This window comes from Antedon bifida, chromosome 9 (genome assembly GCF_963402885.1).
Source record: "Antedon bifida chromosome 9, ecAntBifi1.1, whole genome shotgun sequence".
Taxonomy (NCBI): Eukaryota; Metazoa; Echinodermata; class Crinoidea; order Comatulida; family Antedonidae; genus Antedon; species Antedon bifida.
Window position 1 is genome coordinate 18,006,603 of NC_136234.1, and position 25,257 is coordinate 18,031,859.

The window sequence follows — 25,257 nt, forward strand, 5'->3', positions numbered from 1 at the left end:
AGGGTTCAATCCTGACCTAATGCAGGGTTGTAACTCACAACTCTTTTAACTCCACTCCCTAAGCCTCAAATGAGACTTAGTTTATACATGATAAATTATAAAATAGTTATCCATCCTGTAATTGGCAAGTTACTTGCTGTTGGATGTATATGAAGAGGAATATACCCACTAGAACTTCTCAAACTTCGATGGTAGCCTTATATTTGGGGTGGGTTAAACCTGTATCATATAATAACTATTCACTGAAAAACAGTGATAAAACAGTATATGTTTAACAGCTTAATTTTACAGAATCTCTACATGTTAAAAATACTGCAATTAACACATTATACTTTTGGAGTATTACGTCAACTTACACTGGTTCTGGGTTTTCATCAGTAACAATCTTAGGAAGGTTCTGCACTCCTGGTGGGAAGGACTCATCCAAATTCTCAGACATCTCAATGGCATCCTTCATAGCTGCTAACAACCCTTTGCCTTCAGATCGTAAAGCTGGGCCTAGACATTCTGGATGGCGGATTAGGAGGCGCACGACGAGGTTGGCATTCTCTTCTACCGTTTCACCTGTTATCAAATTATTTTTAAAATTAGCATCATAGCTTTAGTACATGTATTACAGCATTAAGTTTTTGAATGGATGATGTAGATGTAGTTGCTTCTAAATCGGATCAAACCATGCTTTTTGTTAAGGTAAACATTTTCTTACCACAGCCAAAACATTTAGGTCATTGCTATAGGATATATTTATCTTAAAAAACAAGAAATAGAACCATACCATTTACCCACACAGCATGTTTCATAAAATCAAGATACCGTTCACCATCCAACGGATCCCATCCAATGTTCGGTTTCCCCAGTGACATCATTCTAGCGTTGTTCTTTACACCACACTTTGACAGATATTTGATGACTTTCTCTAAATGTTGTCCTCGCAAAGCGAGTGCTAGCTCGTTGTTGTCCATTAATGACGCAGCAGCTACGTCAAGAGGACATGAACCTCTTAGGGATGGCAGAGCTGTCCAAGAAAACAGTTTAGAAAATAGACATTCATTACAAGCATAACTACATTAATACATATTTTTTTACCAACAGCAATGTCCCTAAAAGGCACTATATTATTCCTGTCCAAATGGTGTATAATTTTTAACCTTTAGTTATAAAATTAAAGCTATTTTATTAAATCAAAGAGAAGACAATGAATACAAATCTTTATATAACCTATCTGGCAAATTACCTGGTCTGTATTTTTTGCAATTATAATAATATATCGGTAATAATAAATTATTTGTTTTCTTAATTATCTGTTTCATAATTCATAATATGGTATATACTCATTACTACTCTTCTGCAGTACCTTCATTATATAATACTTCATGCACAATTTTATTTCATTATCATAAATATACATGCACAAAATATCACTAGTTATGTCATTTTATAACTTTTTGTCACAAATTACAACAAAAATGGGTAAGTATAAAAACATTCAAAACCTCAACAAATGTTTGTTTTAACATTTGTTTAATCTATGAAAACCCCAACCCCATTCAAGAGACACCATTGTTGAGAAGAAACTTTCCAGTGAAATAAACAAGGGGAAATAAAATGTTTTGATACTTGGATATTGAAGGTTTTCCCTTAACAGGTGTTTGACTGTATCTAAATCATTTTACTATGGTTTTATATGTGATTTTCATACTTACAAAGGCCCATGTAACCGTGAGATAGGAGGTAGCCGAGGTTATCAAACATAGATTTCTGGTTCTGCGTGCTAGTACGACAAAAATAGCAGAGGAATCTACAACAGCCAGCAGTCAGATCACGAGAAAACCCGACCTAAGACACATCAAACGCATGCAAACAAAAAGGCAAAAAGGTTAAAGGTCATGCTCTAAGGTTAAAGGAATACAGTATTCATATTAAAATGTAAATTTTGAATAGACAAGAAAAAGTGTTTTTTTATATTTTAATTTATGCTTCATAATAGTATTTGATTACCGATACAATAATATATATGGGAATCAATGGCTTATACATTTATTTTAAAACATTTCATCCACCTTAAATTCAGTAAACCCACCCTAAAACACTCCCTAACTTGTTGAAATAAAGGAAGAGAATACACAGTTTGTTTTTAAACAAACTCACATGTTAAAAGAATACTATAAATAACTTGAGTAAAAAAAGTTTTATAAAATAAAATATACTGTACTAGATACTAATAGAAATAATACTAAACATTGTTAATAAAAACGGGTACCAAAGTTAATTTAAACACTGCACTTGTAAAAACAAAATACTGTATCCAAAACCTAAAGACTATTCTGCAATATTTACTGTACACTCAGTAAAAGACATTTTGAAATTTTGATACCAACCAAGCAAAACTATTTAAGCATATGTCTTAATAGTACTTTACCAAAGTAACTGTTAACCAGAACCAATTTTAACTAAAAAGCACACACTCTATAAATTTAGTAATAAATCCTCAGAAATTAATCACACTGCAATAAGGGTATAGCAAGTGCATAATGGCTGTGCATTAGCAGCCGTGTGACCACTTACAAAGTCCAATATAACTAATGTCAAGAAGATAGTCTAGGCCCCCAAACAGAGCAATCTGGCACTGCATCGCTATGCGGCAGAAGTAGCTTAGGAACCTGGAACAAGCTGCTATAACCTCATGGTTAAAATTCATGTCCTTTTGAAAAAATCATTCAAATTTTAGATATTAATTTTTCTTTTTTTAGAAATCAATAGGGCACTTTAAAGAGAACTTTAATTCAATTTAATTAAGAACTTAGGGTCAAGGTTGATAGGGTATTTCATCATAAAAGCTTCATATTTAAATAAATAATAATTTTAAGTAGCAAAATATAGGGCTAGTACAGATAGAATACTATTGTAATATTTGCATAGAACAAACATTACCTGTGATTTTGTGGTGCTGGCCATACCACTTAGCTGATTGCCTTGGTTGGACGTGTTCATGTCCCCGCTACTCAGTTGAACCGATGTCTGGTGCTTCTCCAAAACATTCACCATAACGTTCATGACTGTCTCATGTACGGACAGCGCTCTCATTAAATCAGGATGTTGGTAGAATACTTTATTGTCGGTCATCTCCCTAAAAGTAGAATAAATTGAAGAATCAAATGAAGTAAACCCAAGAGAATCAAGGGCTTGATAAATAGTTATGGTTTTATAGGTCTCCAGAATGAGATGCCATGAGTTTGCCATATAATCTTATGCCTTGTACTTCAGATGGGACATTAAGTTAGTGATCAAATATCTAGTGCTTGAGATACATGGTTGTTTAGGAGTCTCCGGAGTGAGGCACAAGTTCGCAATGAAATATTGTATGTCTTTACTATTAGCCACGATTATCTTGCCTTGTCCTTCAAATGGGACATTAAGCTGCTGGTGCCAAGTACACATTAGAACTAAATATTAAACAAACCATAAATGTTTAATGAGAGCCTCTTCCTCTACTTGTCCCATCTGAATGGTCAGCAATGACCGAATGTGACCTAATGATGTCAAGAGGCTTACAATGCCATCCCTCTGATCACTACTCACAACATATGTCTTGTACAAAGCTCTACACAACTGCAAAAGAAACAATATAAGAATTATTATTGTACAGGCAACTCTTCTCAAGCCAATATTTTAAATCGTTTAAAAGTTGATTTACTATTCAAAACGCAATTTCAAAACCATGCTTTGTGAAACAGCAAAATAGTGTCAAAAGTTGTGGCAGACCCTGTACAAATATGACTCTGAACAACTATGAATTACCCCACACAACTATGGCTGAGTCAAACAGCTTTGGCAAACTTTGAAAGCTATGAAAGAACCAGAATAACATTAAATTAAATTGCAATCACTTAAGTTACCTCTCCTACTCCATCATATTGCCGATACATCAGTCTGAACATTTCTCTGACAAGAATGGGATCTTCTATATGCTGTTCTTGTGCCCAGTTCACCATAGTTCCAGAGATTAGGAATGATAGTGAGTCTTTAAAGAATATCAATAGTATTATTGACAAATAAATAAATAAACTGATATTTCAATTCAATAGGTCAAATAAAGCTCTATCTACACTATAAAAAATATATGGACATGGTTACGTCATATCACTACCATATTTGGGGATATCACCACCATATTTGGGCACATTACACTAGTTTGATAGTGTAGACAGAGCTAAGAATACATACAAATAATTGAAAGAGAGAACTTGACTAACCTCCGGAGAATTTGTCCGTTTGTTTATCTTCAGCCTCTTTCTTAGTTCCTTTTAACCACTGAAGGAATTGGCCAATCCATGAGATCTCATCACTGTCTGCTTCTTTCTCCTCGTGCACTCCACAATGTGAAATCAAGTTGTCATGGAACGCTGTCAGAACCTCTCGGAGGTCATCCCGACACGGGCATATGCTAAGTTCTTCTTCAGTTTTGAAGCTCAGAAGCATTCTCATCTGTGTAAATAAAAATAAAAAAGGTGTTTTTTTTAGTTATATTACAGTGTAAAATAAGGTTTGAGGATTTCAAATATTTTAGTGGTACCGCATAATGGTCAGAAAATAGGACTAACATACAAGAGGAATGGGTTCAAGACAAGATAATTTAACTGTATTGCCCCATTCTTCAGATGGGACGTAAAGTCGTTGGTCCAGTACAATGCACATATGAAAGTTGAAGAGCTTGGTACTAACAAGCACGAATGTGCGATACTCAGGGTACAGCAAAAGAAGCACATACACATCAATAACCTCGCTACCAAATACGGCTATACGGTACCATCTTCGAGACGTCATATGGCTGCATCCGGTTTGAAATTAAAAAATCTGGCTCTATAGCTTTGAGGACATGTCCCTGTAGTATATTCATGCCAAATCCCAGCTCAATACTACAACGAATAAGGGAGGAGTAGTACTTTATAAATCGCACTTTTTACTCAATAGTGTCGGATGGAAGAGGAGAAGATGTATCATCTCTCAGTGTGCTTATTATAGTAAGAGCTGCACTGTGACACCCTTAGTCCTTAGAATGTCATACATTCAAATCAATTGATATACACTCACTTGTTCAATTGGAGTTGATCTGAATTCTTTGGTTTTCTTTGCTGTAACGATGGGAGGTAGGTCAGCTGACTGCACTTCTTCGAACCTCCTCTCTTGATCCTGAAAACAATTTTATAGTTAGTAATACATATAATGGAAAATTAAACTAAATAATTCACAAGAAAGAACACCTCTTGGTAATGAAATTGATTTGGGCAATAATTTATAAACAGGAGAATCAAATTGAATCTACACTCATTCCATATTAAAAAAAGTACAAAATTACTTACTGCCTGACATTCTGCAACAAAATCGTCAGAGAAGTTGACGATGGCCTCTACTCGGTGGCGCAACTGACTGTCGCACAGGTGTTGCAAGAGATAGCACATCTCCAGCTTGACTGGTTCATCAAGATGCATCTGAAGAAGACCGATGTGTGTGCTGACACCTGTAGGAAATATGCAAATTAGAAATATAATATAGTAGTCCCGTATCCATTCAGAACGTAGAGTAATAAGCTGTTAGCTCATTTTACTAAGCCTTGGCATTATGTTGTAGGGTGGCCAGTTCCTTTCCCTAGTATTTGAAACCAGGTACTCATTTACAGCTGAATAGACTGGGATTGAACCCGAGTCTCTCTGTATATCAAGTGTCCTAACCACTCAGCTACCCACTCCTTTAATTAGTACTTAAATGTATGTGCTGAACATGCATGATAAATATTGGTAGGCTTGCAGGGGACATAATTCTGCCAATGTAAAACATGTATTATTTCAAAGAATATATGTTTTAGGTATAGCCTTATACTACATGAAATATTGTGACCAAGACAAAAACCTTAGATTTACTCCAAAGTGAGAATATGAGACGTCGGTCTTACCTTGTATATAAGAATCATCAAAGGTCGTGGGGTCAATCAAGATAAGTAACTGCTTTAAATCGTCATCATCAATCTCTCCCATTACCAGTAAACCATCACATAGTCTTAACAATGGCCTAAAAATCAAGAAATATGCCACTAAAAAATTAGCAAAAGTTTTCTGAATAAATACCCAGACCAATTCATCAATCTAGAAGATGGATAATGGGTTTGCAATACCTGCTTTTGAAATGAATTACTTAAATTTGTGACAAGTGTGTTGTGTTAAGTCTTATTATTTGCCAACAATTCAGACAGTACTAGGTACTAGGTTAAGCTTGAGGACAAATATAAATACCTTTACCTTTACAGTAAATACCTGAAATTGTAAATGTTCATAAGTTGTATTTGTTCATTTGAGAGGTTTATGCAATGTAAATACAAAAAGGTAATATGTACTTACACAAACAGATTATTATAGCTGCCACCAATAGGATCCCTAGATTGTGCAGTACCATGTGAGACCGACTCGGTGAGGCATTGTATAATGTGCTTCTTTAGCAAAGATCTGTTGAATTGTGGTGGACACGTCTCCTTGTTCTTTGTTTCTGGTCTGTTGAAAATCAAAGTACATGAAATACTGAATTGAAGTATGGTATGTACAGAACATGTAAAATAAGATGCAAATATATATTGTTTGAACGTTTGCATGGTGAAATCAATATGTTGATATAATGTACAGTACACTACGTATACTTAGGGTTTGAAGTTTCGATCAATATACTTTGATCATCCTCAATTTTTACTCTTGATGACGATCAAAGTATATTGATCAAAAGCAATGGATTAATCAACTTGTGATTGGTTAATTCGCTTGCGTTGCGGCTTACATTGTTGCATTGTGTCCTAGTGCGGACGAAGCTTAGGGTGTCAGTGGAGCTAACTATCGCACTCTATCCATGAGAGTGGGGAGTAATTGTTTTTTTAAAGACTGGTTAACTTAAAATCGCAAGGTAACTTTAACAAAACTCTTTAAATCTAGCTTTCAATTTGAAATTGCTATTATATATTACTAGGCCTACTTTAAAAACTTACTCATCCTCTATCCTATATTACTAGGCCTATTTTAAAGACTTACTCATCCTCATCATATGCTGATTGTGTAGGCCTGATTGAGATGTTGTGAGTGGCACTCAGTGCCTTCTTGATGGAATGGCTCTTAGTACCATCGTCAGTCAAATCTGGCTCATACGCTCTACCATCAACTCTTAACGGGATAATAAACTCATCTTGGGTCATTTTCCTTTTTAAAAAACAAAAAAAATATTTTTTAAAGGTACTTAGAACAATCTTATCAGGTGAAAATGTTCAATAAATTAATGTAATATCATCAATTTACATTCCTGATATACTAGAAAATGGAATATTTGAAAGAATACTATGGGAGAAAGATTGTTTACTTAAAAGAAAGTAGACCCCTTTAAGGTCCTTAAAGTGTCCCCTGAAAAGGGGTTGGCTGTAGTGTTAAAATGTATATTTCCTCTTGTTTGTTTCAAAAGGGGGTGTTCTCTGAATAGGTATCCTAGAGGGGATTATTACTACTGTAATAAATAAGTATTACCTTGCATTGCACAGTGTTTCCAAATGTACAGAGATAAGCAAGTCATGATAACCCATTCGTAGTGGTCCACACATATCTATAATTATATAAATTTAAAGAATATTAAATGAAAAACATAATAATTATTTGTTCAAGAAATGAAGTTCTTTAAGTTGTCTACACTATCAAACAAGTTTGACAAAAAAAAGTGTGATGTGCCCGAATATAGTAGTGATATGTCCAAATATGGTACTGATATGACATCATCATGTACCATATATAGGAACATCACATTTTTTTGTCACATAGACAGACCTTTACACAGTTCTTATAAATAAATATTAATCAAAACTTACAAGAGCACTGTATGCAGTACATAAGTTGATTCTGATCAACATGTTCACACAGAGCATGTGCAACAGAGTGGTTACCATGGGAACAAACAGCTCTGTATAGTTGCAATGTCTTTGTATGGAATCTAAAAACAAATAATTAAACACCGTTAGTGTTAAATATATATATTTCCGCAGAGGTTGTTTTAATTTGAAATCATAATTGGGTATGGCTGTTGAAATATACAAGTAAAGTAAACTTCCCGCCGACAAACCGTACAATTTCAGAATTTTAAAGAATGGAAATAAATTCAATTCTCTGATTTAATAGACATATGTTCAGTTTCAGATACAACTTTAATGATGATATATGATAAATGGTTCAATGTACATACCGTAGAAGATTTTCATTTTCAATCAACTCCAAGATGTCCAAACTACGATTTTCTTCTGGTATATGAACTGCCAACCAGGGAACTACAAACACAATACAATAGTTCTTTCCTTATAGACATCATTTCATCAAACTTCAATACTTGCTAGTGTACTAAGCTTAATGTTTTTATTGAGAATTTTAACTTTATGAATCCTCTTTATCTTTATGTTTGAATGCTGCTTGTATTTTTTTAAATTGTTTTAGAAGGGCCTCTTCAAGTCAGCTGTATTGCTGTAGAAAGCTGTTAGAGCTACCTTGTAAAATAAAGTTGAATAAATAAATATTATCATAACCAAATTTCAAATAGTGCACACTTACCAGACTCACTCAGTGAGACAATCCATCCTGTACTCTCTGACTGCTTCTTAGTTTCTACATCGGGAACCTTGTTAGGAACCCGGGCCCACGAGAAAGACTGCATTGCTTGAACGTTGACCCTCGAGGGGCATTGCGCAACCGTGTTTCCTGATTCACCCTTGAACCAGCTTGCAGATAAAGGAAGACAGTTCTAGAAAAGAAAAGAGGAACATATGGAACTATCTTGTGAGGTCGTGTGGCGCAGTATGTTGGATATTAGACTACTGGGTTCGAATCCAACACTTGATACTTGTATCTTTAGGCAAAACACTTTACTTACTTTGACCCTCTCCACCCAGGTGTATAAATGGGTATCTGATATCAAGACACAACTAGCTGCATTATGGAAGTATTTTCTATACCTGTTTTATCCAAAAATGACCAGGGTAATATTAAATATGTACAGCTCTCAGAGGTTTCTCAACATTAGTTGTTTTATAAATCCAGGATATTATTAGACACATATTTCTCACCTTTGACCTTCCCAATTCAAACTGCAGCATTTCATTTGTACTTGAGGCAACAACAACGGCTGGGTACAATCTGGTGTTTGATTCAACCTTATAAGATAAGAAGATCATTTTTATTTTTCCTCAAGTCAAAAAATAGTAAATTTGATTTCCATTGACGTATTACAAAAAAAGTGACATTAAAAATAGTGAGTTGGCCAACTCGAAAGGAAGATACAATGATAATTACCAACTAAAATCAACCATTACTATAACCAACCATTCATCAATGGCGCACTGACAAGAAACCTGCCCTGGGGTACAGGCCAATCTCAAATCTGAATTTTGATGCAAAGTATTGAGCAATGCAAGTCATAGGCTGACCCACAAAATTAAAGCTACTTCGCAGTAGTTAAACAATTATCCTTAAGCTCCAACATACCTGGTATTTGCAACCAATATCCCTGCCATTCACCGTAAATGACAATTCTCCACTTGAAACATCAATGGCACACCCAACTGTCACTCCAGTTGCCATTCTTCGATTGTCCGTACTGCCTACAAGGTCTAAGAAGTTACCCACAACTATCATATAGCAGTCTCGTCGCTTGACACTAAATGTAAAACCATTGTTATACATTTCACTTTTCAAGTTACAAAAAGTATGAAATCTAGAAGCAGTTTTAGTGTGAACATTTTACTATATGGACATGGACAATATCAATATGGTTCACATTAAATACCTCAGGTTTATTTCCTTTTCCAGAACAACCCATGTTTTGCTCAAAGTGTTTACACACACTTCTCTAGTATCAATATAACATGAAATCTTGTCCAGTTTTAGTGTGAACATTATTGTAAAAAATGGACAATATGGTTCACATTAAATACAGTCCTAATAACAGACTCTCTGAAAATCAGAAACTCTCCCAAACCAGACTTTCCGCGAGGTCCAAAAGGTCTCAAATACATTTTTTATTATAACAAACACATTCCCAATACCAGACTTTCTGGAAAACCAGACATATTAGGTCATCCAAAGGTGTCCGATATTGGGAGAGTTGTCTGTACATCAGTTATTACCTTTCTTGAACGACTCCTGTTTCGCCCAAGGTGTTTACACGCACTTCTCTGGTGTCGACGTGATTAAACTTTTCCGCCATAAAATGAAAGTTCGGTGTGACCCATCCTACGTGCACGTCTCCCGGTTCTTGACCCGGTAATATCCGTACCGCAAACGAATATCGTTTAACATTTGCCATATCAATTGAGTCAACTTCACTGATGTCCGACAGTATTTCCACTGACCGATCAAAACTGCTGCCCATGGAATTTATTTTGGAAAGTTTTGGGCGAGCTGGTGCGTCGGTGCTTGTTGAACTTATACTTGCTGGAGATGGAAGGTCTGATAGGGAATCATCCGGGCTTTTGGAACGTTTTGTTTTTCTTCCAGATGGAGACTTGCTTCGGTTTCGACGTTCGACTGAATGATCTTCGCTCAAGCTTTTTGTAAACATACTACGCCGACTTTTAACAGTTAAACTTTCGTCTTTTGAGCTCTCAGCGTCTGTTGATGTTGCTCTTACAAATGGGATCTTGCGACTGAATCCTAGAGTTTTCTTTTTTTCTTTGTCTGTGCCATTTGCCTTTGTGCCTGTTTCAGAATCGCTATCTGCTTCTGTATAAAGACATACATACAAACATGTTATAAAAAAAGTGTTACCTTAAATAGGATGTATACATACAACTGTGGTTTTAGTAGTAAAATGTTTACTTAAGTGACCATGGCTCAAATCGTGTAAAACATCACAACTCAAATAGTGCAAATACATGCGTTAAACTCACTTTTTTTTCTTTTAAATCCTGTTGCCAGGCGATTATACTCATAATCAGAATCACTTTCAACTGTGTTACTATGGTAACCATTCACTACAATTTGTAAGAAACAAACATAGGCAATACAAGGTTTAGTTTTAAAATAAAAGTGCACTAATATAAATATAACTCTACTGACTATTAATACATTAAGAAATATTGGCTATTTTAATAAAAAACACTACTTTAATACACACAACATATTACTGTACCTGAAAAATATTTATTACATATTTTCTTTTTTAATATTTTAAATATTATGTCTTTTACCCGGTGCTATTGTTACTATTTTTTGTCTTGCTCATCATTATGTTTTTATGTTCCCTGCAATGCTTATTGTAAACTACTACTACTAAACTCGATAGATATCCCTTTTCCGTAGGTAGAATGTGAGGCTTAATTTACCAATCAAATGGCAAGGATACTCTCAGTAGATAGTGATAGTTTCATATAGCAATAATTATTCACCTTTAGGGTCTTCATTTGAATAATCAGTACCAGCTGATTCAAAGCTTCCACTAGCCTGGTTCATCCAGCCTTTCTTACGTTGCATTGAAGGCACTGGAATGGACACTGCTAACTCTCTGTAAAACAAGGCACAGTAGAATCTTTATCAAGAGGACACCTTCAGGACCCAACTAAGTGTCCCCATAATAGGGGTGTCCACTGAATAGATGTTAGCAATGGTTATTATAATTGTATTATACTTACCCAGAAGAAGAGTCCTGACATTCGATTGGCATGCTCAGACGAATGAATTCACAGGGTGGATGCTCCAATGAGCCGGAATTTTTGTAAGCCACTTTCAAGCAGGGTGGTCCTTCGACACTATAGTGTAAACAATTTTCAAGCAATTAAAATGAATTGAAATAGTAAAAACTAACCGATTAAGTAACAAATATAAAAATATTGAATCACAATTCAATGTTTCTTTTTAGTTATCTCAATATTTGAATTGAAAGCCCAACAACATTTCCCTTAATATTGGCTGTAATATTAAAACATATTTCCGGTCATTCGTTTCACAGGAAAGTGTCCATTAATAGGGGTGTCCCCTAATAGGGGTTTCCATTTAATAGGGGTGTCCATTTAATAGGGGTGTCCACTAATAGGGGTGTCTACTAATAGAAATATCTCCCAAATATACCGATATGCCCCGAATAGGTGTGTTCCCCAAATTGGGCTGTCCTCTGAGTAGGGGTGTACCCTGAATAGGAGTGTATTTGAATTACAGTGTCACAAAGGAGTTCTGCTATAATTATTTATGATTACCTAGCTGGTATTGTTTTTTTTAATACAATTTATGTTTAATAATCCATTTATTACCTTAGACATATCACATACTCCACATAAATGCATTGCTAAATAAAGATTTAACTACTCATACATATATAAACATCATACAAAAAAAAAGAAAAACACAAAATATAAAAATACCTAGCTGGTATTGTTTTGACGGCAAGTCTATCATGGTCTTCTGCAATTGGTAAGAACACAGGTTGGCTCTTGGAGTACCACAGTGGCAAGTCCTTCTTCATGTTCCTTTAAACAAATTATATTTTAAAATGTTTTTACTACATCATGGAATAAAGGTGCATTTCAGTTCTATGATACCATCACACAGAATATATTTCACATATAAATTATAAAGAAAGCTTTTTATTTACATTCCATGAATATCAATCATATAAAATAAAGTATGGTATATTATTCTTTAAGAACAACATTTAAAACAATAATGTATGATTTAAAAAGAAAGTAAAAAGCTGACAAATATAACAAAATATATGCAAATTTAATACAAAATCAATACTCATTCAAATATAAATTAAACAAATCATGCATTTTGATGCTGAGCTTGATAATTGAAGAAACAATAGTAAATACTTGTGCCACAAAACAGTGATAGTTCAGCTACAAAAGTTGACAAAAATATTTGGTATGTTTTTTTGAGAAGCATAGAAAATCCATTTAAATTTGTTTTGATGCTGCATACAACTAATAACCTACCCAAACGCATACCCAATCCATCTGAAGGTGAGCATAGAAAAGTAAGAAAGCTTAAACATGTTTAACAACTTCGTCACAAGTTCAAAAACTTTCTCAACACACAAAAAACTGAAACATCTGATATTAAACGCCCTTTGTCACCTACTACAGTAGTTCCTCATAAATATTTCTCAAAATCTTATTGTTATTATCAAATTAATGATTGGAACTAGTTATTAAATATTTATTTTCATTTTAGCAGATTTTGCTTTACTAAAAAAAACCCTGTTAAGAGGAAAACCTTGGGATTGGCAGTGTTAAGATTAAATAAATACTTACACACAGAAAGGTTCATATCCTTCTTGTAATCCACATACAGTAAAATATTGCAATGCATTCAGATCCTATAAAAAAACATGATGATATACAGTACTGTAGTGAGTTATAACTTTTTGGCCACTAGAGACAATTTCCAAATCCTGGTAGTATTATTAAACCATATAAAGAGTTTAAAAATTCAATTCAAGTTAACATTTATTTCTTTCAAAACAAAATAACAATAAAAAAGAACATTTCTTTTAATTTACAAATATTTTATGAGAATAAAACAGACTGGAAAAGAAAGAAGTGTCTAAAAAATGGTAATACATTTCTTTAAGTTTTGAAAGTGGCAAAGTCCCAAAAAGTAAAATCAAAAACCAAGAGAAACTTGTGTTGGGTAAGCCAAAAAAAAGTACTTCATGGCATAAAATATCTTATATCAGTTAACTAGCTGAGAAAGTGCTTGAGTAAGATTTAAGTTTGAATATATCTTACTTGTCCGAAATGTAGTTTAGCCTCCTCACCCGGTGCCATGCTCCATACTGGTATAAAACCTGCAAGAAAAGCAAAACAAAGATAAGTTTTCTTTTCAACCCTCATCTAGTAATGCTTCTGGGTCTTCTAAACAACACACAGTATATTCTGAATGGGTATCAAATCAAGACTGCCGTTGCTTTCTTTATTTACTTAAGATTACTATATTTTCAATTAAAAAAGAGAATACCTAAATATAACAAATTAGACCACTAGGCCTAGACATAATTACGTACCTTCTTCTACTTCAATGTCTCTGTATGCCATTTCAGATCCTGAGGAGTCGGACATCAGTTCTCCGTTTAGAGTAAAGCCTAAAAACAATCACATATTTCATAATATCAATTTATTATGAAACAAAAGTTGTGGTCATTGTTGTTCAATTGTATTTTGCATGCTGACAAATAAGGCTTGGGTTTTTGTTTACTTACTTATTGAGAAGTTGACAAGGTCAAGTAAGCAGCCAATCACATCACCCACTTTCCAGGTCTTTCCAAAGTGTTCTGAGCCCTCGTTCCATTTTCTAGCCTATGATAAAAAGAACCAAAATAGTAACATTTAAATAAATAAGGGTAACTGTGTAATGATGAAAACGAAAAAGAGGTGTAACGATGATGAAAATAAATAAAAGCATAAAGAAAATAGACAAAATATATTCATACAAGAAATCCGTCAAAGACATAAGCTTTGCCGTCCACACCAAGAGAAACTCCAGGGTCAATTGAAGGTCGTGCCCAACCTACGTTCATCTTCCCACCAGTAAGAACCTCAAACTCGTAATACCTAAAATTACAAACAATATAAACAAGGAGTATTATAAAAAAATTATTTTGTATAATGTTCCTACAATCATGACATAATAATCACAAATGTATAAAAGTGTATAAAATATCAAAATTACCATTTTCCAGTTGTAACCACGTAGCTTTTTTCTGAGCGGAAAACTCTGTATTTCGGATTTTTATCTGCCATTTCCAGTGCAAGACCTATCATACAAAAATATTATAACAATCAGTTTTTTAAAAATAAACATTGTGATGTTATAGTCACACTAGGGAGCCCTCTATGTTAAGAGAGATTAAAATGGACAACAAGAAGCTTTTTTTATATTAAGCACTGTCTACACTATCAGACTAGTTTGACAAAGAAAGTTTGATGTGCCCAAAAATGGTAGTGATATTCTCAAATATGGTAGTGATATGACATCATCATGTCCATATATAGGCACATTTTGTTGTCACATAAAGTTTGATAGTGTAGACAGAGTTTTAAAAACCAGATTTCAATGGTACAATACCTCGATATCCTACATCAAGATTTTCATTTGGTGGAGGTTCCAAGGTGTAACCAAACGCTATGATAGATTTGACGGTCTCAGCTGCTGATGACCAGTTCATCTTTTTAGCTTCATCATTGAGTTCATTGTAGGGTATCAAAAGAGGATTCCTCTTGAAGGCACCATCCTAGAAATAGAAAAATGACAATGTGAGACAATAACATAATTGTTAAGAAATATACACAAACCAACAGTGGTGTTGGTAGTCTATGAGTGAGATACTCATAGGCAAGTATGTAGCCACATACTTATCAAGGGCTGCAGGTAGCATTTGTCAAGATCAGCAGGCATCACCATCTACCCGGAATGCCTACAACATTAAGGGCTGCAGACATAGCATAGAAGCTACAGGTGTCCTTCGTATAGATTAGAGGCACATACCAGGGTTGCTGGTATCACAAGGGCATTATGGTGCAATTAATGTTCCTATGTGGGTGGTTTGTATCAAGATACAGTATAATTTAAATATTGACTACATATTATTTATATAAATATTATCAAAATTGTTACCTCTGATAGACCATATGTCCAGCCCTGCTCAATCCTCTCCTTTGCCCAGACATTATGTGTATTCTCTGCCAGTAGATCCACTAGTCTTTCCAACATTGGATTGAGAATGATGGATGAGAGATTAAAGGGGGCAGGCTTGTATCCATTTGGCATGATGTAGCTGAAAACAGAAGATATACCAATAACATTCATAACTCATTTGATTTAAATAATGATAAGGATAAAGGACAAGACTCCCTGTACAATAAGTTCAGAAATTCCCCAGGTTGAAAGACATGAAGTGAAGTATGCGGCCAGCATGTAGATTCTTGAAGCCTTAAGGTCAATTTACGGTAAAAAAACGGTATAAAATATAGAATGTTATTCCTTATGACCATTTACACACAACGCGGAGCGGACGGGCAGTTTCCGTTCAGGATAGATTCTATGTAGGACAAGCTACGCTGTTTTCAGCTTACCGTTACCGCTCGTCTGTGTAAATTTGCCTTTATGGGTTATTCACGTGATAATTAAGGGCGCAAGTAAAGCACCATTACTTACTTTAGTGGCAATCTTAGCTTATGTAAGTTCTTTTTAGAGGCATCTTCATCAACTCCAATATGGTAATGAAGAGCCAATAGTGTCCTAGGAAAAAAATGTAACAAATTAAAACATCAATATGATGAATGTGACCAGCCACAGCAGGACCCTATTCTGGAGAGTGGAGATGTAGTTTTTTATCTATTTTATCAACGTTTGCATTGAAACAAGATAATGATAATGCTAATATAAACAAAAATTAAGTTTGTTAATAATTGTTTACAACAAAATTTACCTCAATGTCTCAAATGCCATAGAAATACTTGAGTTCCTTTCCTCCTCTGATAACGTGTCAAAGGGCGCAATGGATGGATGAACCTTCTTCACATCATCTCTAAGCTTTCCCCAGGTCCATCCACCGTCAATCTTGTTCATGCACCACCTCTCATGGATGTTCTCAGCTAAGCTATCACGTAAAATCTCTACATAGCCTGGTAGAAGAACCTGTTAAAGAAGAAGGAATATAATGTGTTGGTCCATCAAAAGAGGTTTCTGTAGATTTAACTACAACAATGTAGCATTGACTGACATCGACACTAGAAACATTACCTACAATTTGGATTTGCAAAGTCCACATTTGCCACTGTTAAGCTCTGTCTACATTATCAAACTACTGTGACAAAAAAGTATGGGCACATTTTGTTGTCACATAAAGTTTGATAGTGTGGACAGAGCTTTAGAAAACTTGGAAACTATAGTTTGCTAGTGTAAATTAGATTTACCTGGGTGGTATCTACTGGTGTTGGTACAAAGGTTGTATACCCACGAGATGCCTCAGGGCCAGCCAGTACATTTTCGGTAAGTTTACCAAAACCAAAGCATGGTTCAATGCAGAGCTGCTGTTTAGGAAGGATGGATTCGCAGATGGCGGCAAATCCCTTCGGTGCTGTAAACTTGAAACGTCCATTCTTTCCACCAAACAAAAATCGCACACTGGGAAAATAAAGTTAGTTCCTTTTTATTATAACTGGTAGAGTTATCAAGATATAAACAACAGGGGCTAATTGACCTGAAACACAGGGGCAACCTCCAACTCTTAAGGGTTATTTTTAGGTGAACAAAAGTATACACTGGACATCCAGTTTTAAATCCTTAAGTTCTATCACCAGAACTAGGTTCAGGAGTGCCTTGAACCTGTTCTGATATTGTGGTTTGCAGTCTCCTTTCTTAACACTGACCACTTGATTTAACAGTTAAAAATTGTTAATGAGATCCTTACCTGACTTTAGCAGATATCGATATAACAGGATAGAACATTCCAGTCAGATTAAATCCCTCAAATGATGCTTTGATAGGGTTTCCGTTGACATGGAAGAGGACTCTTGGAATGCTGAGGTCAAAACAACAGCCTACAATATCTCCTTTGGTAAGAAGACGTGAATTGTTCCACAGAGCTGGTTTTGACATACCGCCTAAAAACAGAGAATTTCAAATAAACAAATAATGTTCTAAAGCTCTGTCTACACTATCAAGCTAGTGTGATGTCGTGTGCAATTAACAATAGGATTTGGGACATGTAATATGCTTTAAGGACAAAGGACCTAATTCCAAAGACCTGTTTACCTATCCTTCTAAAGCTCTTCTACACAATCAAACTAGTTTTACAACAAAAGTGTGATGTACCTAAATATGGTAGTGATATGCTCAAATATGGTAGTGATATGACATCATCATGTCCATACATGGGCACATCACATTTTGGTGTCACATACAGTTTGATAGTGTAGACTTTATAGTGAAATTAATTTTCATTAGATGAGTACAACTAACACTACTGCTGATAATACTTGCAGGCCATGACATCATTACTTACCAGTCCATATATTCAGTCCATCAAAGGCAAAAGAGCCTAGATCGTCCCCGACTCCATTGCTTCCCCAGCCTTCACCTCCTCTAGGGTAAGGCCTGAAGCTGTCTGTTGTAGCCCAGCCAATACGGATATGAGGCGGCCTAGCATTGGCCGTCTCCACTTCATCTATAGCTACCTCATAGTACCATTTCTTATATATTGCAGCACCCGTACTTAACCCAATAAAGATATTGGGTCTTAAACTATAACATAGAGAAGTATTTGTTGTCAATAGAGACAGTACAACAGCATACATTATATTAAATACATATTTCTACAGTAGTTATGTAATATTATATATTGTTATTAGAGTCATGGATATGTACTAGTGAAGTCATGGGATGGGACAGTACAACCTCTATTAAGGGGACACCTTTGGGACCCACCAGTATCCCCTTGATAGAGATACTTAAAGGCATGTACAGTAAAACCTCTATTAAGGGGACACCTTTGAAACCCAAAAAGTGTCCCCTTATTAATTGTTAATTTAATGAGGAAGTGTGCCTAAATAGAGTGTCTCAAAGAAAGGGTTCTACTGTATTTTTTTACTGAGGTAGACATACAGTACTATACTGTACATGAACACAAGTGAGTCAATAGTATACTGAAGTAAGTACAGTACAAGAAGAGAATTGTAATGCTACTAGAATCTGATACTTAACACTCAATGTGTCATTAACAGAATGGGTATTGTATACTGTATTGTTTAATGTTCCATTAAGATGAGATATATCTGTTGGCAAATGTAACGTATATGCATTATTAAACAGATTATATTTGTAAACGATTAAATTAAAATATTTTTTTTCGTTGCACTAATATTTACATTTAATGAATAAATAAAACCACTTACCTAATAATTTCATCAACTAATGCAGTTTGTAAAAGCAGATCGCGAGCTGGGAGTAAATTTTCACAGATAAGGTTTTGATTGGCACGAACGGCGACGCCATCACCGACGCATAATGCGCAGAGTACGTCAAGAACTTTGTGATCACGGCCGTGTCGTTCAAGTTGTGATATCATTGATTTGATATGCTGTTCTTTAATTATGTGAAGAGCCTCCGGACTGCCAATTAGCACACAATGTAACACTTCAAGAACACCTGTGTTTATGTAAATAAAACAAAAACATTTTGATATATGGTTGGTATACAATTCAATTAATTGAATTAGTCTATCTTTAATTAAATAAGCGCTTGCCTGATATATCTATCTATCTTTGTCCAAGTACCTTCACTTGCACTGATGAAGGGCTAGTGTTGCCCAAAAGCTCTGTTAACTTTTCTGGCTGTTTTACTTTATCGTTTTGATTTAGCTTTTTGCTTTTTTTTGTATCTCAATTGAGATCCAGCCACTGACACCCACAGCATTGTCATTTTTTTCAGTATTTTGCCTTTTGATTTAATTAAATAAGAAATACAAATGTAATGGTCTATTTAATATAAATTATGGAGAATTATTCATTGAAAATTTAAAAATACTATTTGTTATAGTGATACACAAGTGAAATATATATGAGTGAAACTATATTTAGAAACTAAATTTAGAACTAGTCCAAAATAGTAGAAAATTATTAACTACCCTGGTTAGCTAGTGCAAAAAAAAAATTAAATTAAGCCCTTCATGCTGTTGTTATGGAATTTATTGATTGAAATGTATGTCTTGCCATTAGTAATACATAACTGGCACTATTGTCATACAATGTCTCAGCCCATTAATTCTTGATTGGAAACTCGCAGAAGACATTAAATGTACATACCACTCGAAGCTTGTTGATTCTCAAGTCTACCAACTAGCCAATCAAGTTTAGCTGCTTGAGCAAATAAGGCACAGTTGCTATGGTTATGCCGTATCATCGCAGCTGAAAAATATTTGGAAACACAATTATGAAAACATGTAACAAATATTTTTTTTTAGTTATTGATTTAAGAAATAGATATTTTTCTATAAAGTCAAAATTCGTAATCAGACGGAAATAAAATATATAAATATATAACAAAACTAAAATGAAACAGCATACTATTGCACACCATGTGACCCACAATTGTCCAATCAAATGACAGGAATTTATTTAGGTGTTATATAATATAGACTACTAAATTTTGTGTTCAAGCAGGGTATACCTCAGGTATACACCTAGAATGAGCTTAAACCTAAAGATAGGCTTATACCCGAGTCAGTAGTGCGTACTATTGCACACCATGTGACCCACAATCGTCCAATCAAATGACAGGAATTTATTATGTGTAATATAATATAGACTAATAAATTTTGTGTTCAAGCAGGGTATACTTTAGATTAGGCTGACACCCAGAATGGGCTTATACCTATAAGGATGGGCTTATACCCGAGTCAGTAGTATTTCTACCTATTAATTTGTAGAGGTAGTTGAGTATCTCTTTCCACGATTCACCAGCACTTGCCCCTGCTATAGCACCAAAATCACGGCCAGTCTTGTACAGGCTAAGTTTATCTATTGTATCAAGCACCAGTGACACCATACCCTGAAAAAATATGAAAATAAAATGAAATTATTTATTTTATTATTAATTTTTATTATGAAATATTTTTCATTTTATTTTTATATATAAAAATATTTTACAGGGGTGGTCCATCCAGTCGAAGCTGATCATTAGGGACCCTCACAAAAATACAATTTGACAAGACATTAACATAAAACAATTAAAAAATAAAGTAAAATAAATAGAATTTATAAAAATTTAAAAAAATTAAATTCAAATCATGATTGGGTCACAATGTTTACACATGGAGATAATTTGTTTGACATTTCAATGAATAGGATTTAGACCTTTAACAAAATTCAGTTTTTGAAGATTCACACTTAGGCTAAGGGAAACATTTACATTTCAAATTTAGTGAATACAATTTAAGAGAAATACTTAAATATTTATTGAATTAATTGAAATACTTAATATTTAAGGAAAATATCTCAATTCTGATTGGTGAATACAGCCACTGATCCTATACATACAGTACAACCCCTTTGGGACACACCTTAATATGCATTCTACTGTATATAACTTAATAAACAATATGTTAATACAATTAATTACAAATGTTTAATATAGATAATATACCTCTTCATAAAATAAATCTTGCCGATTACGTAAAGCTTTCATTTTTTTCTGTTTTTCTTCATAAGCTGAAAAAAGTTTCAAATTGATATAAAAAGTTTTCAAGATATAATAGAGTCATTAAAAAAGGTATAATTTTCCTAGAGAGGAAACTAGGTAACAGCGAAATGATGCAGAGCAGGAAAGCTGTGATTATGTTGAAGTTTACACTCTAGTTGTACTGTACAATACCTCTATGGCTTAAGTCAACATTCAAAGTCTATGAAATTTATCACCTCCTCCACATATTAGAATTGATATGGGCATTTTTTTAACATTTTGGGGTCAAACTAAATTAACTTACCTATGTCCGTTTCAGGTTCTTCAAAATACTTAATAAGGTCCTCTAAACATTTAATAAGATCGTCTAATGAGAATCTATCCCATAATGCTCGGTCATCCATTTCATTTCTTAAAGAATCAAGAGCTCTGTAAATAGAATAGATTATTGATTGATTATTATTTTTTGATTTGTATTGGTTATTGATTGATTTTATTGACTAATTTATACAATATTTGTTCAATGAACTTTGTAAGGGTTTTATGCACTTTTATCGAAATTTCACTTCCAACTTGTAACCGCACATTAAAACTTAAGTTTTGTGCAATAATGTGTGTGAATTCTGTATATGAATTTTTTTTTATATTACATTTATCTGTTTTTTTTTTGTACTAATATTTGCCAATATTTAAGAAGGAATTTCTATTGTTATTTATTATGATACTGGACAAATAAAGCATTTCAGTATTCAGTAGAATAATAATTTTAATGGAAATGTTGCTTGGTGCTTGCTTATTAATCCCAGAGTCATTGGTTCAAATCCTGCCAAGTTGTGCTTGTTGTTGTTGGATGGTGTCAAAATAAAAAATAAATAAAAAAATAATTCTTTTTTGACATACCGGATAAATAAATGGAATATTGTGGCACTTTTTCTGATGATACCTGCCGATCTCGATTCCTCCTGACGAGCTCGGACAACAGAGAATCCGTCATCCATATGACCTTCAGAGTGCACCACCACCTGTAATATGCAGATTTAACTACAGTAATTTGAATATTCATAAAGCTTGTATATTACATTAGATATGTTGATTATTTTTGTTTTTTTATAATAATCTATTTATAAGTCTTTAATTTTGTACCTTTCTTTCTGCCACTTGCCCAGAAACTCCAGTGTCTGAAACCTAGAAAATTAAAGCAATGACAAAAAAGATTAGATTAGTCTGGTGTTAAATCAATTTCATATTCTTCTAGTATTTATATACCATATTTGAGCATACCCTCAGTCTCATCCTCGAATATAATCCCACCCTGATTTAGACTGAATTCGGACACAAGACTGTTGCTGAAATTAGATGCAAGTTTTGAAACATAATAGAGCAAGATTTTGCACAGAATATGTAAGACGATTATAAACAATTATTCTCAAATATCAATTCCATTGGCACACTACGATTTTCTTAAAGATATGCTGATTAAAATGCTGAGGATGAAAGGCACATCAGTTATAATTAGACTATAAATTAAGAAAGAGGAGCGACGTCAGAGTTTATAAGTAAAGTACAATTTTTAATAGAATAAAAAGTACAGCAGTTAACAAAATAAATTCTGTATTATCATGTTCTTTAAATTGTATTTAGTTTTGTATTGCTATTTATGTTTTTGCTTTCAGTTACAACAATAGTACAGATATATGTTCAAAAGATGCTTTTGAGTCATTCAGTGAAGGTAATGGTAGTTTTATGACATAAATGCTGTTCTTTCTTTTAATAAGGTCTGTCGTATCAAACTAGTTTGACAAAAAAAGTGTGATGTGCCCAAATATGGTAGTGGTATTCCCAAATATGGTAGTGATATGACATCATCATGTCCATATATGGACACATCACAATTTTTTGTCAAATAAAGTTTGATAGTGTAGACAGAGCTTAAGGAAAGTAACTCAATTGATGTAACATGTACCGCAAAAATCCTAGAAAAGACAAAGGGTATAAATACTAAATGATAAACATCTATTACACCAAGATTATGTATGGTTAAGGTCAGGAAAGAGACTACGTAGCACACTATGTAGAACTAACAGATATCTAAATTCATTCGTCCCTTTTTCCATCCGTGCTTTCAATGACAAACACTGTTGAATCAACTTGTTGTCTATTGTATAGTGTATCTTTATTACAACTCTTCTAGGTTATCTTTATTTTTTTCTTATATATATTTTGTTAAAGAACTTGGTACACTATTTGCAAAGAGTAGGGAATCGTCTCCCTGTGTGCTGATCTGGTAGGCGCTGCACTGCTGGCTGCCGTGGGTCCGTGGAGGGTCTAATCCGAATTTACTCAGTTTCCAATTAAGCTCGAGGACAAAATGTATATACCTTTACCCTTTTTTACCTTTGTATGTCATTGTATTTTTATGTGAGCGATTGTGCCTGTCATGAATTTCTGCAAGGACCAAATAAATCTGAATCTACTCACTAAGTATGTTAACCAGAGTCCAGATGAACAGTGTTGAATGAAGACAGTTGAGTCTCCATACTTTATTTCCGCTTGCCGCATTCCTAGTTCCCCTTTGTTGTCAAATTCTTCCTGTTCTTCCTAAATATTCAAAATAAGTAAACATCAGTAAGATAGACCAGTATATTCAGCAGGTCAATGACCTATGAGTTTTTATAGAATTGGTGTAACATCACTAAAGTCTATCACAAAAGAATCCATGGCACTAAAGCTCTGGCTACACTATCAAACTAGTTTGACAAAAAAAGGGTGATGTGCCCAAATATGGTAGTGATATTCCCAAATACATACTGTAGTAGTGATATGACATCTGACATCATCATGTTCATAATATGGCCACATCACAGTTTTTGTCACATAAAGTTTGATATTGTAGACAGAGTTTAAAGAAGACTCAAGGATAGTCCACCAGAAGAATCCAGGACAGTCCACCAGGAGAATCCACAAATGTAATTTCAAATATATTGGTCTCGCATACCTTTGACTGCCTGAGGCAAAATACACTGCTAGTATAGTCAGCATTTGTCTTCGGTGCAATAAAAACATCTTTTTCTTCATTAATGGCAAGATACTTTCCTATAAAAGAAACAAATAAATTAAGAAAATATAAACAATACAAGATGAACTAAGGCTGTGTTCGGACTTCAATAATTGAAATATCCAACTCTTGAGTTAAGTTTTTGAGACAGCTGGTTTATCTAAAAACTTACACCACACGCGACCATTACACGTGTAAATTGTAAAGTCTGAACAGGCTCTAAGATGAATTCCTATTTATATTCAATACAAGCTTGTTTAGTATGGTCAGCAAAGCTGGTCACACCTTTCAGGTGAAATACGAAACATGAGTGACACAATCAGGACTACACTCAGATAATGAATGACCAGGAAGTTATGTTGTTTATGTCTATTGTGATGTGCTTGCTATTGTTTATGAAAGACAAAGGTAGAGAACAGACATACGAGATGATATGACTGGAAAAGATGGCAAAGAAAGGTAAACAGTAAAGTAATAATTAAAATATTAGAAATTAATACCTGATGTTATATGTTTAATTCGACAAGGTTGTCCCCAAGCTAGATAACTACCATTCCATCTGAAAAGATCAAACATACATTGAAATTTATATAGCATTTAAATGTAAATGTAATGGGGGGTATAACCTGCGACTTGCAGCCTACTGGGACGACACCACAACTTTCTACTCCTCTAAGGGTTCCTTCATGTCGAGTTTGTCTGTCCACAACAACAGGGGCTGAATGGACCAGTACACCGGGGTAACCCCCTACTCTTCCGAAAGATTTACTGGATTCTTTAAAGTGCACACAAACCAGACTGCACCTCCAGTTTTAAGTCCTTATCAAAACAATGATGGAGGAGTGACTTGAACCTGTGCCGATTGTATAACTATGGTTTGCAGCGGAGCCCCTAACTTAACCGCTTGGCCACTCGACTCAACTTTTTCCTTGTCTTACTAGCATCTAGCATTAATGTTTTTACATTTCT

The 25,257-nt window shown here is 34.3% G+C and overlaps 1 protein-coding gene across 12 annotated transcripts in view; it reads right to left on the minus strand.

Annotated features, from left to right (window-relative positions):
- LOC144851787 (ryanodine receptor 2-like) overlaps positions 1 to 25,257 on the minus strand; it is a 77,890-nt gene that overhangs the window by 32,651 nt on the left and 19,982 nt on the right. For 9 of the 12 annotated variants that reach the window (XM_078709402.1, XM_078709407.1, XM_078709404.1 and 6 more), the window contains 46 exons: positions 24,789 to 24,847; positions 24,229 to 24,326; positions 23,712 to 23,831; positions 22,377 to 22,418; positions 22,134 to 22,255; positions 21,538 to 21,662; positions 21,198 to 21,262; positions 20,468 to 20,603; positions 19,859 to 19,960; positions 18,950 to 19,202; positions 18,061 to 18,299; positions 17,467 to 17,659; positions 16,970 to 17,180; positions 16,483 to 16,691; positions 16,209 to 16,292; positions 15,669 to 15,828; positions 15,120 to 15,285; positions 14,724 to 14,808; positions 14,485 to 14,605; positions 14,254 to 14,350; positions 14,059 to 14,136; positions 13,784 to 13,842; positions 13,307 to 13,371; positions 12,416 to 12,520; positions 11,690 to 11,806; positions 11,447 to 11,562; positions 10,949 to 11,032; positions 10,187 to 10,781; positions 9,546 to 9,717; positions 9,128 to 9,214; positions 8,616 to 8,805; positions 8,257 to 8,338; positions 7,886 to 8,007; positions 7,551 to 7,626; positions 7,068 to 7,232; positions 6,393 to 6,542; positions 5,951 to 6,066; positions 5,361 to 5,518; positions 5,092 to 5,190; positions 4,254 to 4,485; positions 3,897 to 4,021; positions 3,461 to 3,609; positions 2,932 to 3,127; positions 2,566 to 2,701; positions 776 to 1,015; positions 357 to 564 (listed from right to left, as the gene is read on the minus strand). In XM_078709402.1, coding sequence (XP_078565528.1) covers positions 357 to 564; positions 776 to 1,015; positions 2,566 to 2,701; positions 2,932 to 3,127; positions 3,461 to 3,609; positions 3,897 to 4,021; positions 4,254 to 4,485; positions 5,092 to 5,190; positions 5,361 to 5,518; positions 5,951 to 6,066; positions 6,393 to 6,542; positions 7,068 to 7,232; positions 7,551 to 7,626; positions 7,886 to 8,007; positions 8,257 to 8,338; positions 8,616 to 8,805; positions 9,128 to 9,214; positions 9,546 to 9,717; positions 10,187 to 10,781; positions 10,949 to 11,032; positions 11,447 to 11,562; positions 11,690 to 11,806; positions 12,416 to 12,520; positions 13,307 to 13,371; positions 13,784 to 13,842; positions 14,059 to 14,136; positions 14,254 to 14,350; positions 14,485 to 14,605; positions 14,724 to 14,808; positions 15,120 to 15,285; positions 15,669 to 15,828; positions 16,209 to 16,292; positions 16,483 to 16,691; positions 16,970 to 17,180; positions 17,467 to 17,659; positions 18,061 to 18,299; positions 18,950 to 19,202; positions 19,859 to 19,960; positions 20,468 to 20,603; positions 21,198 to 21,262; positions 21,538 to 21,662; positions 22,134 to 22,255; positions 22,377 to 22,418; positions 23,712 to 23,831; positions 24,229 to 24,326; positions 24,789 to 24,847 — 6,609 coding nt within the window. Of the gene's footprint in view, positions 1 to 356; positions 565 to 775; positions 1,016 to 1,703; positions 1,837 to 2,565; positions 2,702 to 2,931; positions 3,128 to 3,460; positions 3,610 to 3,896; positions 4,022 to 4,253; positions 4,486 to 5,091; positions 5,191 to 5,360; positions 5,519 to 5,950; positions 6,067 to 6,392; positions 6,543 to 7,067; positions 7,233 to 7,550; positions 7,627 to 7,885; positions 8,008 to 8,256; positions 8,339 to 8,615; positions 8,806 to 9,127; positions 9,215 to 9,545; positions 9,718 to 10,186; positions 10,782 to 10,948; positions 11,033 to 11,446; positions 11,563 to 11,689; positions 11,807 to 12,415; positions 12,521 to 13,306; positions 13,372 to 13,783; positions 13,843 to 14,058; positions 14,137 to 14,253; positions 14,351 to 14,484; positions 14,606 to 14,723; positions 14,809 to 15,119; positions 15,286 to 15,668; positions 15,829 to 16,208; positions 16,293 to 16,482; positions 16,692 to 16,969; positions 17,181 to 17,466; positions 17,660 to 18,060; positions 18,300 to 18,949; positions 19,203 to 19,858; positions 19,961 to 20,467; positions 20,604 to 21,197; positions 21,263 to 21,537; positions 21,663 to 22,133; positions 22,256 to 22,376; positions 22,419 to 23,711; positions 23,832 to 24,228; positions 24,327 to 24,788; positions 24,848 to 25,257 lie in introns of all 12 variants that reach the window. The other 3 variants (XM_078709409.1, XM_078709399.1, XM_078709405.1) reach the window with 2 other exon arrangements.